General features: G+C 38.2%; 1 protein-coding gene across 4 annotated transcripts in view; it reads right to left on the minus strand.

Moving 5' to 3' along the window:
• Window positions 1-13,698, minus strand: part of Rc3h1 (ring finger and CCCH-type domains 1) — a 97,559-nt gene that overhangs the window by 37,531 nt on the left and 46,330 nt on the right. For 3 of the 4 annotated variants that reach the window (XM_087194336.1, XM_087194335.1, XM_087194337.1), the window contains exons 3-7: window positions 12,878-12,998; window positions 11,736-11,975; window positions 11,153-11,328; window positions 8,623-8,823; window positions 983-1,115 (exon numbers count right to left, since the gene is read on the minus strand). In XM_087194336.1, the coding sequence (XP_087050462.1) occupies window positions 983-1,115; window positions 8,623-8,823; window positions 11,153-11,328; window positions 11,736-11,975; window positions 12,878-12,998 (871 nt within the window). Of the gene's footprint in view, window positions 1-982; window positions 1,116-8,622; window positions 8,824-11,152; window positions 11,329-11,735; window positions 11,976-12,877; window positions 13,020-13,698 lie in introns of all 4 variants that reach the window. The other variant, XM_087194338.1, reaches the window with a different exon arrangement.

A 13,698-nucleotide genomic window follows, 5' to 3' on the forward strand; every position in this document is an offset into this window, starting at 1 on the left:
CCATAGAGATATCTGAGAGTCTTTTGTAGAAAGGTTAATATCTGATGCTAAGAATGAATAACAAACAACAAAGAATACAAAGGAAACAAATTTCCATGAGCATGCTCTTACTAACATTCACATCTTTCTTTGTGGGCAGAAGCATCCCTCTAGTCAAAAGAGATCATGAGACTATAGAAAGATAAGGTGTCAGAAGAGTCTGTATAAAGAGGTGGTCAACAACTACCAAAAGCGGAAGATAAATGAAGTAGTTTAAGCACTGAGAAGGAAGAGGAATTAAGATAATAGGAAGCTATTAGTGAATATTAGGAGAGTTTCACTTCAGTGATAAGAATAACCACTAGAATACAAGATGAAATATGTCAGATGTAAGTATGAGGTGAAAAATGAAGGTTCAATACATTTTCAGGTCAGAGAGAAGGAGCAGGAAAGGGCTGACAAAGATAAGCAAGAAAGGATATTTAATGCAACAAGGTATCATGGAAAAGACAAAAATGGGATCAAGGAAATGAAATTAAGGATATATAATATATAAAAATGATGGGGCCAGGGATTTAGCTCAGTGGTGCCACTGCCTGCCTCAAAAGCGCAAGTTCCCAAGTTCGATCCCCAGTACCAAAAAAGAAAAAAAAAAAAAAAAAGATATATAATATATAAAAATGAGAAAAATGTGAGTTTTGGCAAAGTGAGAAATAAAATACTGCAAAATTTTGTGATGGGAGAAAGAAAAAACAGAGAGAGGCTCAGAGAGATCTATTTTCCTCATAAGTGAGTGGAACAGTAAAAGTACTCAACAAGTATTAGTTGATGTGAACTTACATGAGATAAAGAAGGACAAGATGTGGGACAAAAAGTAAAATACTATATAAAAAAGATGTGAAAACACTACTCTGAAAATTTCTACAAGAACATATCAGAAAACAACTGTAGAAACATTGCAGCACTGAGGGACACACAGTCCATTATTTTCTGTTGGGTTTACCTGGACTAGGGTCAATATTTGCTAATAGCTCCAAATGGGGTCTTAGGCGGTTCAAGTTTGCTGGGTCTCCAGTCCTCTGGAGAGCAATTGTTAGTTCCTGAACGCTCTGTGCAAAAGAGGCTGGGGTCTGCAACTTAAAAAAAGATAAATGTTAACTTTCCCAAAGACCAGATAACCCTCAAAGAAAGAAAATCATTTTCAAAATTTTTATTAAATTTAACTTTTATTCACCCACACATCCTATGCTTTGACCAGACTGAATTATCTGCTACTTGAATAAACTCTGCACTTCTCTATAGTCACCAATTGGCACACGGAGACATAATTTAGGGACAAAAGCAAGAACAAAGGTGCTGCGTTCAAAGTGAATTTGAGTTCAAATTCTGTTCAGATCAAAAACTATGATGCCAAAGGGCCAGGGATTTAGCTCAGTGGTTTCGCCACCTGCTGCGCAAGCCCAAGGACCCAAGTTCGATCCCCGGTACCAAAAAAACTATGATGCCAAATATAAATCTTACAGACTCAATCTGAAGTCCATTTGTTAAGTGGACTAAATAATTTCAGAAGCCTACTACAACTCAAAAAAAGTCCTGTATTAACTTGAGATTCTTTTGTTTTGCTTTTGTTGAGACAGGGTCTCACTATGTAGTTCAAGCTAGCCTTGAACTAACTGTGTAGCCCAGGCTGGCCTCAAACTTGTGTTGCTCCTTCTGCCTCAGGCTCCTGAGTGCTGCAATTGCAGGTATGTGCCACCACACCTGGTCTTTATTTAATTTTTTTTTTTTTTTTTGGGTACAGGGGATCAAACTCGGGTCCTTGCGCTTGCGAGGCAAGTGGCGGGACCACTGAGCTAAATCCCCGGCCCCTTAATTTTTAATATACTTATTCTAATTTAAAAATAAACATAGCCATTAATGTACTTCCAGAGTTTTGGCTCCCTTAACACTGTAACAATTTTTGTATTTTTAACCACCTTTATTATAAAATATTTCAAATGAAAGTACTAATATATTTATCCACTATTAAGACTTAACAATAATAAAATTATAGAGGGCAGGGAGCTTGAGGGGGGGAATGGGATAAAATAAAATAAAATAAAATTTATTAAAAAATAAAAAGTACAAAAAATATAAAATTTTACTATCATTTTTTTTAAAAAGGCTCACTAGCCACATAGAAATCATTTGCAATTTTATTTTTTGCAGTGCTGGGTATCAAGCCCCAGACCCTGCCAATCCTTGGAAAGTGCTCTACCACTGAGCTACCATCTTAGTCCCTTCACAATGATTTTTTAGTAAGAAATGTCAGGTACTAGCTGACAATGATGTATCTTTTCAATTTAACTTATTATTATTATTATTTTTTGGTACCAGGGATTGAACTCAGGACCTTGCACTTGTGAGGCAGGTGCTGGAACCACTAAGCTAAATCCCCGACCTTTTCTTTTTTTTTGGTGCCAGGGATCGAACTTGGGTCCCTGCGCTTGCAGCACAACCACTCAGCTAAATCCCCAGCCCAATTTAACTTATTTTAATGGCTGTGTGTTATGAGCATATAATTCTTAACTTCTTTAAACATTTCTTTATTTTGGCTTTTAAATAATATATCAATTGGGTCTGGGATTTAGCTCAGTGTTGCCAACGCCTGCCTCGCAAGCACAAGGTCCTGAGTTCAATCCCCTGTAGCAAAAAATAAATAAATAAAAATTAAAAAATAAAACCAATTAATATCCTTGAGTTCATAAACCTTTTTGAAATTTTGATTTCCCTTAAAATAAATTATTGGAAATAACAAGTTTGATCGAAGGACAGGAATGTTTTTATGGGGTTTTCTTCACTGACAAATTGCTTCCCAAAAGATTTATAGGGGTTATAAACCATCAGCAATATACGCTCCCCCCCCCGCCCCACCCCCCGCCCCACCCCGCCCGGTCCCCTTGAGACAGGGACTCACTATGTATGTCGTTCAGGATGCCCTTGAACTCACTATATAGCCAAGGCTGGCCTTGAACTTATGGTAATCCTCCTGGTTCAGCCTCTGGAGTGCTGGGATCACAGGTATGAGTCACTACATCTGGCTTATATGGTCTTTTTTTTTTTTTTGGTACCAGGGATCGAAATACGGTCTTTTTTAAAAGTAGCAATGTAATGGGTTATTTGGTATGTTACTATTTTAAATGTATATTTCTTTAATCATTATTGAGGCTGAATTCTATCCTATCAATTGGATATACTGATGTATCTTCTTTGTGAACTGTTAATTCATGTTTCTCTATTAAATTACTGTGATTAGTTTTTCTTGTAACTTATTATAAATTTTGTATTTGCATTGTGCAGTATGGTAGCCTTAGCAGTACATATCTATTTAAATTTAAATTAATTAAAATAAAAATTTCAGTTCAACAAATCCACCTGTCACATTTCAAGTGACAGGGGCTGGGGATGTAGCTCAGTAGCAGGGCTCTTACTTATTAGCATGTACAAAGTCCTGGGTTCAATCCTCAGCAGGGCAAACAAAACAATCAGGTGCTTAACAGCCACGTGTAGCTCATTAGTGAACATCACAGTGGTCAATGCATTACACAGAACATTTCCACTATCACATAACCTTTGTTACCACATATTGCTTTACAACAACAAGATATCACATACATTGCAAAGTTCATTTACCTTTTTTTTTTTGTACTGGAGATCGAACTCTGGACTGCACTTTCAAGGCAGGCGGTGGAACCACTGAGCTAAATCACCAGCCCTCATTTACCATTTTATTGTACAGAGGTCTTAGATATTAAATTCAAAGCACTGTTCATGATGTGAGAAAATTATTGTAGGATATACACCTACTTATATAGTTAAGTTTAGAGAAAAAGTAAACTCTTTGTAAAATCTTTAGAAAAGTAGGCCTAATTTCTTTTCAAAGGTAGAAAGGGGCCGGGGATTTAGCTCAGTGGTTTCGCCGCCTGCTACGCAAGCGTAAAGACCCAACTTCCATCCCCGTACCAAAAAAAACAAAAACAGAAACAAAAAACAAACAAACAAACAAAAAAAGATTGGGCTGGGGATTTAGCTCAGTGGTTTCGCTGCCTGCTGCGCAAGCACAAGGACCCAAGTTCGATCCCTGGTACCAAAAAAAAAAAGGAAAATGTAGATCAAAGGTAGAAAGTTACCAAAGCTTCAGTAAGTTCAAATTTGTCAACAGCACAGCTTCATATATAAACAACTATTAAACTTAGGAGCTGCAGCTTTTGGGTAAAGGTATTATAGGGAAGACTTGTAACTTGAAATTACATATCAAGAAGTTAAAAAAAAACACAGTTGGTAATTCTCTGAAAATGATCTATTACTAATTCAAGGAGTCTTGTTTTTTGGGGTTTTTTTGAGACAGGGTCTCACTCTGATTCTCCTGCCTCAGCCTCTTGAGAGCTTGGATCACTCCTAGCTCAAGAAGTCCTATTTTGCAAATAGTAAAAACACAGGGACCAATTAGCATATAAGAGGATTAATGGTTAAGAACATATTCGATGGGAGGCTGAGGCAAGAGGATCACTGTGATTTTGAGGCCAGCCTGGGCTGGAGAGTTCAAGGCCAGCCTCAACTACATAGTGAGACCCTGTCTCAAAAAAAAATCTACAGGGCCGGGGATTTAGCTCAGTGGTTCCACCGCCTGCCTCACAAGCACAAGGTCTGGAATCCGATCCCTGGTACCCTCCCCCCAAAAAAAAAAATCTACAGTGGGCATATCAAGATTCAAACCTACTTCTGTCACTTAGTACCAAAGTGATTTGAAAAAATGAATTTAACTTCCCCATCTCTGAGTAAAAGGAAAGGCATGGAGCTTGTGGAAGGATTAAATGAATTACTTAGAACCAACCACTAGGTACATTGAGAAGCTTTTAGTTAATGGTTAACTATTAGTATTTTTAAAATTAATTTTATTGGTAATTTTAGGTATATAATATAATGACATTCATCATTGGAAACCTCCATCTTTACATAATCTCTCTTGGTTCTTATTTTTTCCCCATTTCCCTGCCCTCCCTTCGACCCCTCCACTATCCCTCCCTATTTAAAAAGACTTTGTTTCCATTTTTTCATTTTCTCATATTAATTCCATTCCCTTCTTTCCTTTCCCCTACCCCTCCCACTTCCCCTTCCCCTTTGCCTCTTTCTTCCTATTTCATATTATCTATTATACCTCTTAGGCCTTATTTACACTTTCAGTTTCTCACACTACAGAAACTATTCCATATTTACATGTCTGTTCTTCTTTATTTCACTTAAGAGTATGGCCTTAATGTGCATCCATTTAGCTATAAATGTCTCTTAATTTCTCATTTTTAATGGCTGAGTAGTACTCCATTTTATTTTTTAAAACCCACATTTTCTTTATCCAGTCTCCAGTTGATGGGCAATTGGGCTGCTTCCAAGCTTTAGCTATTACAAACTGTGCTGCTATGAACATGGGTGCACATATATCACTGTGGTATGTATGATTCTTTTAATTCTTTGGGGAAGATATCCAGTAGGGGAATAGCTGGGTCAAATGGGACTTCCAGTCCTAGTTCTTTGAGGTATCTCCATACTGATTTCCACAGTGGTTGCACCAGTCGACACTCCCACCTGCAGTGGAGCAGGGTTCCTCTCTCCCCACAGCCCCGCCAGCATTTGTTATTGGTGGATTTCATGATAGCAGCCATTCTTTCTGGAGGTGGAATCTCAGCATTGTTTTCATTTGCATCTCTCAAATGACCTGATGTTGAACATTTTTTCATATGCTTATCTGCTATTTCTATTTCTTTGTCTGAGAAATATCTGTTCATTTCAGATGCCCATTTTCTGATTGGGTCTTTAAATTTGGGAGGTCTGGTTTTTTTAAGTTCTTTATAGATTCGAGATAGTAGACCTTTGTCAGAGGGACAGCAGCTGAAAATTTTTTCCCACATTGTGGGTTGTCTCTTCACACTGTTGGTAGTTACTCTTGCTATGCAGAAGTTTTTTAATAGAGATCCCACTTGTTGATTGTGCTAGTTCACGGGCAACTGAGGTTTTGTTCATACAATCTTTTCCTACACCAATGTCTACAAGAGTTCTACCTAACCTCTGTTCCAGCTGGTTTAGTGTTTGTTTTAATATTTAGATCTTTCATCCATTTTGATTTTAGTTTAGTCCATGGTGAGAGATATAGGTCTAGTTTTAATCTTTGGCAAGTTGAAACCCAATTTTTCCAGCATCATTTATTAAAGAGGCTATCTTTCCTCCAGTGAGGGTGTTTGGCTCCTTTATCAAAGATGAGGTGGCTGAGTGTGTCTGGAGTTGTTTCTGCATCTTCTAATCTGTTCCACTGGTCCTCAGGCCTGTTTCCTTGCCAGTACCATGCTGTTTTTATCACAGTAGCTTTGCAGTATAGTTGCAAGTTGGGGGTTGATACCCCCTGCCATGTCTCTGTTGCCTAGAATGGCTTTTGCTATTCTAGGTCTCCTCTTGCTCCAAATGAATTTTTGGATTGTTTTCTCAAGGTCCATGAAGTATGCTCCTGGGATTTCAATTGGGATTGCATTGAATCTATATAGCAGTTTTGGAAGCATGGCTATTTTCACTATGTTGATTCTTCCTACCCAGGAGCAGGGGATGTCTTTCCATTTTCTGGTAACGTCTTCAGTCTCTCTTTTCAGAGTGCTATAGTTTTCAGAGAAGAGGTCTTTGATTTCTTTTGTTAGGTTGATTCCTAGGTATTTCAGTTTTTGGATGCTATTGTGAAAGGAATTGTTTGCCCTATTTCTCTCTCAGTGAGTCTGTTGTTTTTGTGTAGAGGAAAGCTATTGATTTTTTGTGTGTTGACCTTGTATTCAGCTATTTTACTGAATTTGGTTATTAAGTCTCGAAGACTTTTGGTGGCGTTCTTGGGGTCTTCTATGTAGAGTATAATGTCATCTGCAAATAAGGACAATTTGACTGCTTCGTTTCCTATCTTTATTCCTTTTCTTTCTCTTGTCTAACTGCTGTGGCTAATGTTTCCAAAGCTGTATTGAACAGGAGTGATGATAGTGGACATCCTTGTCTTGTTCCTGATTTTAGTGTGAAGGATTTCAGTTTGTGACCATTTAGTATGATATTGGCTGCTGGTTTTTCATAAATGGCTTTTATCAGACTGAGGTAGAGACCATCTATTCCAATTTTTTGTAGGGTTTTTATCATAAATGCATGTTGGATTTTGTCAAATCACCTCGATCCCCAAAGCAGAGAAAGACCCAACTGAAAAAGAGAACTACAGGCCAATCTCACTCATGAACATAAATGCAAAAATCCTTACTAAGATACTGGCAAATAGAATGCAGAAGATCATCAAGAAGATCATACACCCTGACCAAGTGGGATTCATCCCAGGGATGCAGGGATGGTTCAAGATTCGCAAATCAATAAATGCAATACACTACATATCAATAGAGCCAACAACAAAAACCATATGATCATCTCAATAGATGCAGAAAAAGCATTTGACAAAAATCCAACTATTAGTATTTTAAAACTACTCTTACGTGTGACTCTCTAAATTAAATGTAGGGTGGACTGTACAGTTGGCATCATTTCTGGAATTTTAAGTATTTAAGGTAAAATAGTAAAATGAGATAAGACTATTTTTTTTTCTTCCAGACACTATGTAGTTTAGGCTATCCTTGAACTCATTATGTAGCCAAGGCTGGCCTCAATCTCATGGCAATCCTCCTGCCTCAGCCTCTTGAGTGCTGGGATTACAGGCATGAATCAACACGCCTGGCAAGACAACTGTTTTTTGGTACCAGGGATTGAACTCAGGACCTTGTGCTTTTGAGGCACTGCGCCACTGAGCTAAATAAATCCCTGGCCCACAATTTTTTTTAACATACAACAGTATATACTAAGTGGTGCTTTAAGACTTTTTAACAGAAATTTCATACATTTCAGGTTGAATTACAACAAAAATTGATATTACTCTAGTTTTAAGAGAAGTATAACTAATTGGAACCTTAGCTAACATTCACACCTCCTTTGATTCATCATAACAGACAACAGATAAAGTAGAAATATGTACTGAGAATTTGATCAACTTAGAATGGTGGTAACTTCATTATATGTGAAATTATTCTGATTGAGAATCTTTCTGTTTTTCTCTCTGTACCAGGGATAGAACTCAGGGCCTTTTGCTTGCCAGGCAGGTGCGGTGCCACTGAGCTAAATCCCTGGCCCTTCTGAGAATCATAAGCCTCAGTGTATATGTATATCTTACAGATGAATACATGTCTGCTATGGGAAGACAACAGATGGAAAATGAGTTTAACTAACACAATGATGAAAACTCAAAAGGAACAATAAATAAAGGAAGAGGCAATGACAAAACAGAGATGGAAGGCCCTCAAAGGAATACTGGAGGGCACTGGCTAAACCATTATAACACTAATCAAATATTTACAAGTATATAAGCAAAGTAGTATTGTGGTATGACAAATTAGGACATGACACTGAACCTCAGTGAATACAATTTATAAAAGCCCGACATGCAGTATTCATTTTAATACTCACTTATTAAATAAATGAATCACCAAATCACAAATTACCAAAACTCCCAAGATTAGTCTAAGAAGTAAAGAACAAAAAAGGCTCTACCTTGTCAATAATGGACTGCATATGAGATTTATGAGACTGGTCTCCATAAAGCAGAGAGGACCATTGATCTGGTGCAATTCTCAAGCCTGCTTCCATAGCAATCTGCACTATCTGGGAATCATGCTCTCGTCGCAAAGCTTCATAGGTTCTGAATTCTTCTTTCAGCTGCATCAAAGAAGAATCTTCATCACGCTTGGTGACCTAGTAAGATATAAATAATCTCATAATAAGAGGAAAAAACCCAGTTAATATATTAACACACATAGACTCTTTTGCCTCAGCCTCCCCAGTAGCTGAGATTACAGGCGTGCAGAACAGCATAATTTTTAATGTAACAAATTTCTTCTAGCAACAATAACAAAATTAAAATGTAGTACACTTTTGCCTGTCAAACATTCCCCATTATAGATGTCAAAATTTCCTGGGATAGGTTTTACAGAAAGAATAAATGTGTGTAGGACTGAGATTCAAAGACTGGACAGAACTTAACATATGTGTGCAGTTTAAAGTGTATGTGTGAGTTGGGCATGATAGTGCACACCTGTAATAATCCCAGGTACTCAGGAGACTGAGGCAAAAGGATCACAAGTTTGAGGTCAGGATGGGTAAGACAGTGAGACCCTGTCTAAAAACAAAGCACTGGGGCCGGGGATTTAGCTCAGTGGTTTCGCTGCCTGCTGCACAAGTGCACGGACCCGAGTTTGATCCCCGGTACCAAAAAAGAGAAAAGAACGCTCATTGGTATTTTTGTTTTGTTTTGGTACCAGAGATCGAACTCAGGACCCTGTGCTTGAGAGGCAGGCGGCAGCACCACTGAGCTAAATTCCAGGCCCTCCTAAATAATATTTTGCCATATTCGAATGTAAGTCAAAAAAGCAAATGTATATTGATCTGTATGAAAATATTCCCTCAATACATGCTAAACTTCATTAAATGCTTTCTATATCCTATACTGGTATACTAAAAGGAAAGTCATAGCATAGCTATGTGGGCACATACTCCTACAAAGAATGACCAAATTGGAAATTTGTTAAAATTACTGTTAAAAAGATTTTTTTTGGTAGTGCTGAGGATCAAAATGAGGCCCTCATGCATTCCCGGCAAGCAATGTATCACTGAGCTATTATCCAAACCCACTGTTAACGCTTTTAACTAGAATTGAGAGATTCACTTTGTGGGCATTCTGGGTGTGTGTGTGTGTACCCCAGGGCTTCATACATACTAGGCAAACTCTACCACAGCTACATCCCCAGCCCTGTTTTGAGGAAAGAATTTGAAAATTTATCTAGGCCTGGTTTGAACTTAAGATCTTCCTGCCATAGGCTCTCAGGTAGCTAGCATCATAGGTGTGTATCACTGTGCCTAGCTGAGCCACTTATTTTTTTCTGCCAGTAAAGAACTGCATTTTTTCCTGTCCTTTCATTATTTTTTTAAAGCTTTCTGTAACAGTGGAAGTAGAGACATTCTGAAATACATTCCGGATTATACTGTATAGTAACATTACTCTAACCACAATACAAGTGACTTACTATATTCAGAGACAATCTGGACCAGTTAAAATAACTCTGGCTGTAAGTTTCGTCAGCCTCAGGGCCCCTCAGGAAAACAGAAGCTCAGTTTCAGTAGAGAATCAGATGATGGAATGATGATCTCTGGAATGGACTTCCCTATAGCCAGCAGGTTTATGAAGTATTAGTTATGGGTTGTGTCAGGAGCAAAACTCCTTGACTTCAAGAAGTTAAGGGCTCGGGCCGGGGATTTAGCTCAGTGGTTCCGGCGCCTAGCTCACAAGCGCAAGGTCCTGAGTTCGATCCCCGGTACCAAAAAAAAAGAAGTTAAGGGCTGGGGATTTAGCTCAGTGGTTCTGCTGCCTGCCTCGCAAATGCAAGGTCCCAAGTTCTATCCCTGGTACCAAAACCAAAATAAAACAGGACAACAAATGATACAAAGTAGGTACCGGTATTTGAGGCAGTGCTGCTTCAAATTCAGGACACAAGAGAATGTCCAGCATTAACGTACATGGCTACATCAAAATAGCAACTGAAACTCCAGTCAGCATATGTATAATTATTTGTTTGTATCAGCCATGGTGGCACACACCTGTAAATTCTAACACTCAGGAGGCTGACGCAAGAGGATCATGAGTTCAAGGCCAGACTGGACTATGTAGCAAGACCCAGTCTCAAAAAAACAACAAAAAAAATTGTTTGTGCTAGGCAGAGACCTGTAATCCCAGTTACTCAGGAAATTGAGGCAAGAGGATTACAGATTACAAGTTCAGAGCCAATCTTGGCACCTTGGTGAGACCCTTGTCTCAGTCTTAAAAAGGGCTGAGGATGGATCAGTGGTAGAATACTTGTCTAGCATGCATGAGGCCCTGGGTTCAATCCTCAGTACTACAAACAAACAAAAACAAAAACTGTTTAGGTTTTATGAAAAGAGCACAGGCAACCTTATTAAATTCCAAGTTTTACTTTAAGTTTGGCAGAAGAGACAATTTTTTCTTTCAAGTTGAATTTTAGATTCATACCTTAAAGCAAGAAGCTCTATAAAGAAGCTGAACAACATGACCAATGCTAGTCTTAGAGGCTTGAGGAAACCGTGGCTCCAACCTCTGCACCACAAAGAGAACCAATACTTTTCTTGACAAAGCAGAACCATCTTCTAAGGCCAGGAGAACCAGCTTTAAAGCTTCCTCTTGCATCGCTAGAATTTAGACAAAACCAAAATTTATCACGTGCAGAGATACACTTTATCAGAAAAGAAATATACAATCATTTCTGCAGATATCACACAACAGAAGATATTTAACCATTTTTACTGGCAGTTTGGTCTTGCATATATTTTATTTAACAAATACACAAGTTATTCAATGCATTCATTTCAAAACTTCTCTCAAAATGAATGAACTTTGGGTATTAAAAGAAACCCCCCCCCAAAAAAAGAAAACTTTCAAAATTTCTGAAAAACTAACAGAATTACTTAAGCCAGGATTTTAAGTGGGATGTTACTTGTTAACAGAATTCACAAAGAACCAGTCTTGTACATCATTTAGGAGTTCTTACGCTACGCTTTTAGAATTTCTAGTAGAATACTGAATTTTAATTATATACCTGGTCCAAGGAACTGACAGCCCCTAGCTCTGACTGCTGCCCAAAGGTTGGAAGAGAGTTGCTGAGGATTCTGGTGCTGGAGAATGAGCTCTGTAACTGTTCGTTCACCTAAAGATCGAGCAGCTCTCATGGCACGAATTCTGCCTTCTTCCTCCACTAGTTGGCAGTGGACCAGAGTCACAAGCTTCCTTTGCATCGGGCGACTGAGAACACTCTGAGTAGTGCTATTCAAACCCACTCCTTTAGAAGAGAAGAAAGAAGTTATCTGTAGGTTTACAATGTAATTTTACAGTCGGGAGCACTTCCTCTGATGGGCTGATTGACCTGTGGGTATGTGAATAGTTCTATGTCCTACCAGAATATTTAAAATAAAGCAAGTGAAGTCTTTAGTAGCATTTTAAAATTATACATATATACATGTATTTCATGTAAACATATTCATTATGACATTCAAATATTATCATTCATTTTAATTATGGGGAGGGGGGAAAAAGGCCAGACAACATTAACAATTAGTTTAAAACCCCAATTTTTTTTTTTTTTGCCCATTAAGTTCACTGGCACATTTTAGGGATACAATACAGTTACATTCATCGTTGGGATCTTGTACCTTTACATGATGTATCTTGGTTCTTATTTTTTCCCCATTCCTCCGCCCTCCCCTCACCTCCTTCTCCCTTCCCTATTTACAAAAACTTTGTTTCCATTTTTCTCCTTTTCTCCTATTTCTTCTTTTCCCTTCTTTTTCTTTCCCCTACCCCTCCCACTTTAAAACCCAAATCTTGAGGTTCTAATAGTTCTAGTTCTAATCTTACTTTTTTAACTAAATAGTAAGTGCTTTCTGGGAAGTGATGGCAACTTCCATTTTTATTACAGTATATCTTAACACATCATTTACAGCTAGCTAAGAGATTATTCAGAACTGTCAAATGACAGAAAGCCTTTGTGTAGCACTAGTACATTTATACTTACTTTTGTCATTACTTCAAATAATGTTTCCACCATCACATTACATAAAGTAGGTTTGGTTTACACTAAATAAATGAATTTCATCAGTATTCATGTACAGCTCATAACTTTTATGGTAATGGAAGTATCTCTAGTAGATGCTTGCTTAGCATGGATAATTATAACAGATTTACCTCTAGCACTGCTGAGCGGTTTCAGGTACAATGCTAATTCTTCTACACATTTCTTGGCTTCCTCATAATGCTTTGTATCTTCAACACCACTACACAATGTAATGGGCTGCTGCTCAGGGACCTAGAGCCCAAAAGAAAAGGTCTGAATATACATTAATTAAACAAATGATTTAATGAGTACAGTTTATACACTGCTAACACAGACAACAGGAAAACTACTAAATTTACTTAATGCTTTCAAAAGACCTTTTTTTATATACAACACATTTTTGGATTGGGAATTGTACTCAGGTGCACTGAGCTACAGCACTATTTTGAGACAAGGTCTCATTAAGTTGCTCAGGCAGAGCTCAAACTTGCAATCCTCCTGCCTTTGCCTCTTGAGTAGCTGGGATCACAGGCATGTGCCACCACACCTGGCTTATTGCATTACTTTGCTTCTGTAACAGCCTCAATGAGAGATAATCTACAAACCACATGATAGGCTAAATGCAAATCAATGATTTTTAGTACCTTCCCAGGTTTTGGGTTTTTTTTTGGTACTGGGGATTGAACTCAGGACCTTGTGCTTGTGAGGCAGGCAGCAGAACCACTGAGCTAAATCCCCGGCCCAAGTTAGTACCTTTCTAGTACCTAGTTGAAAAACCATCACCACAATCAACTTCAGATTTCTTCTTCTTCTTTTTTTTTGGCACTAAGAATTAAACACAGGGTCTTTGTGTTAAACTATCCCCCGCCCCCCAGACCTTTTGAGATAAATTTCACTAAGTTGTCAGGCTGGCTCAAACTTGTGATCCTCTTACCTCAGCCTCCCATTTTCG

This window comes from Heterocephalus glaber, unplaced genomic scaffold, assembly GCF_053883595.1.
Source record: "Heterocephalus glaber isolate CG9 unplaced genomic scaffold, H.glaber_assembly_v1.0 deba00001600, whole genome shotgun sequence".
NCBI lineage: Eukaryota > Metazoa > Chordata > Mammalia > Rodentia > Bathyergidae > Heterocephalus > Heterocephalus glaber.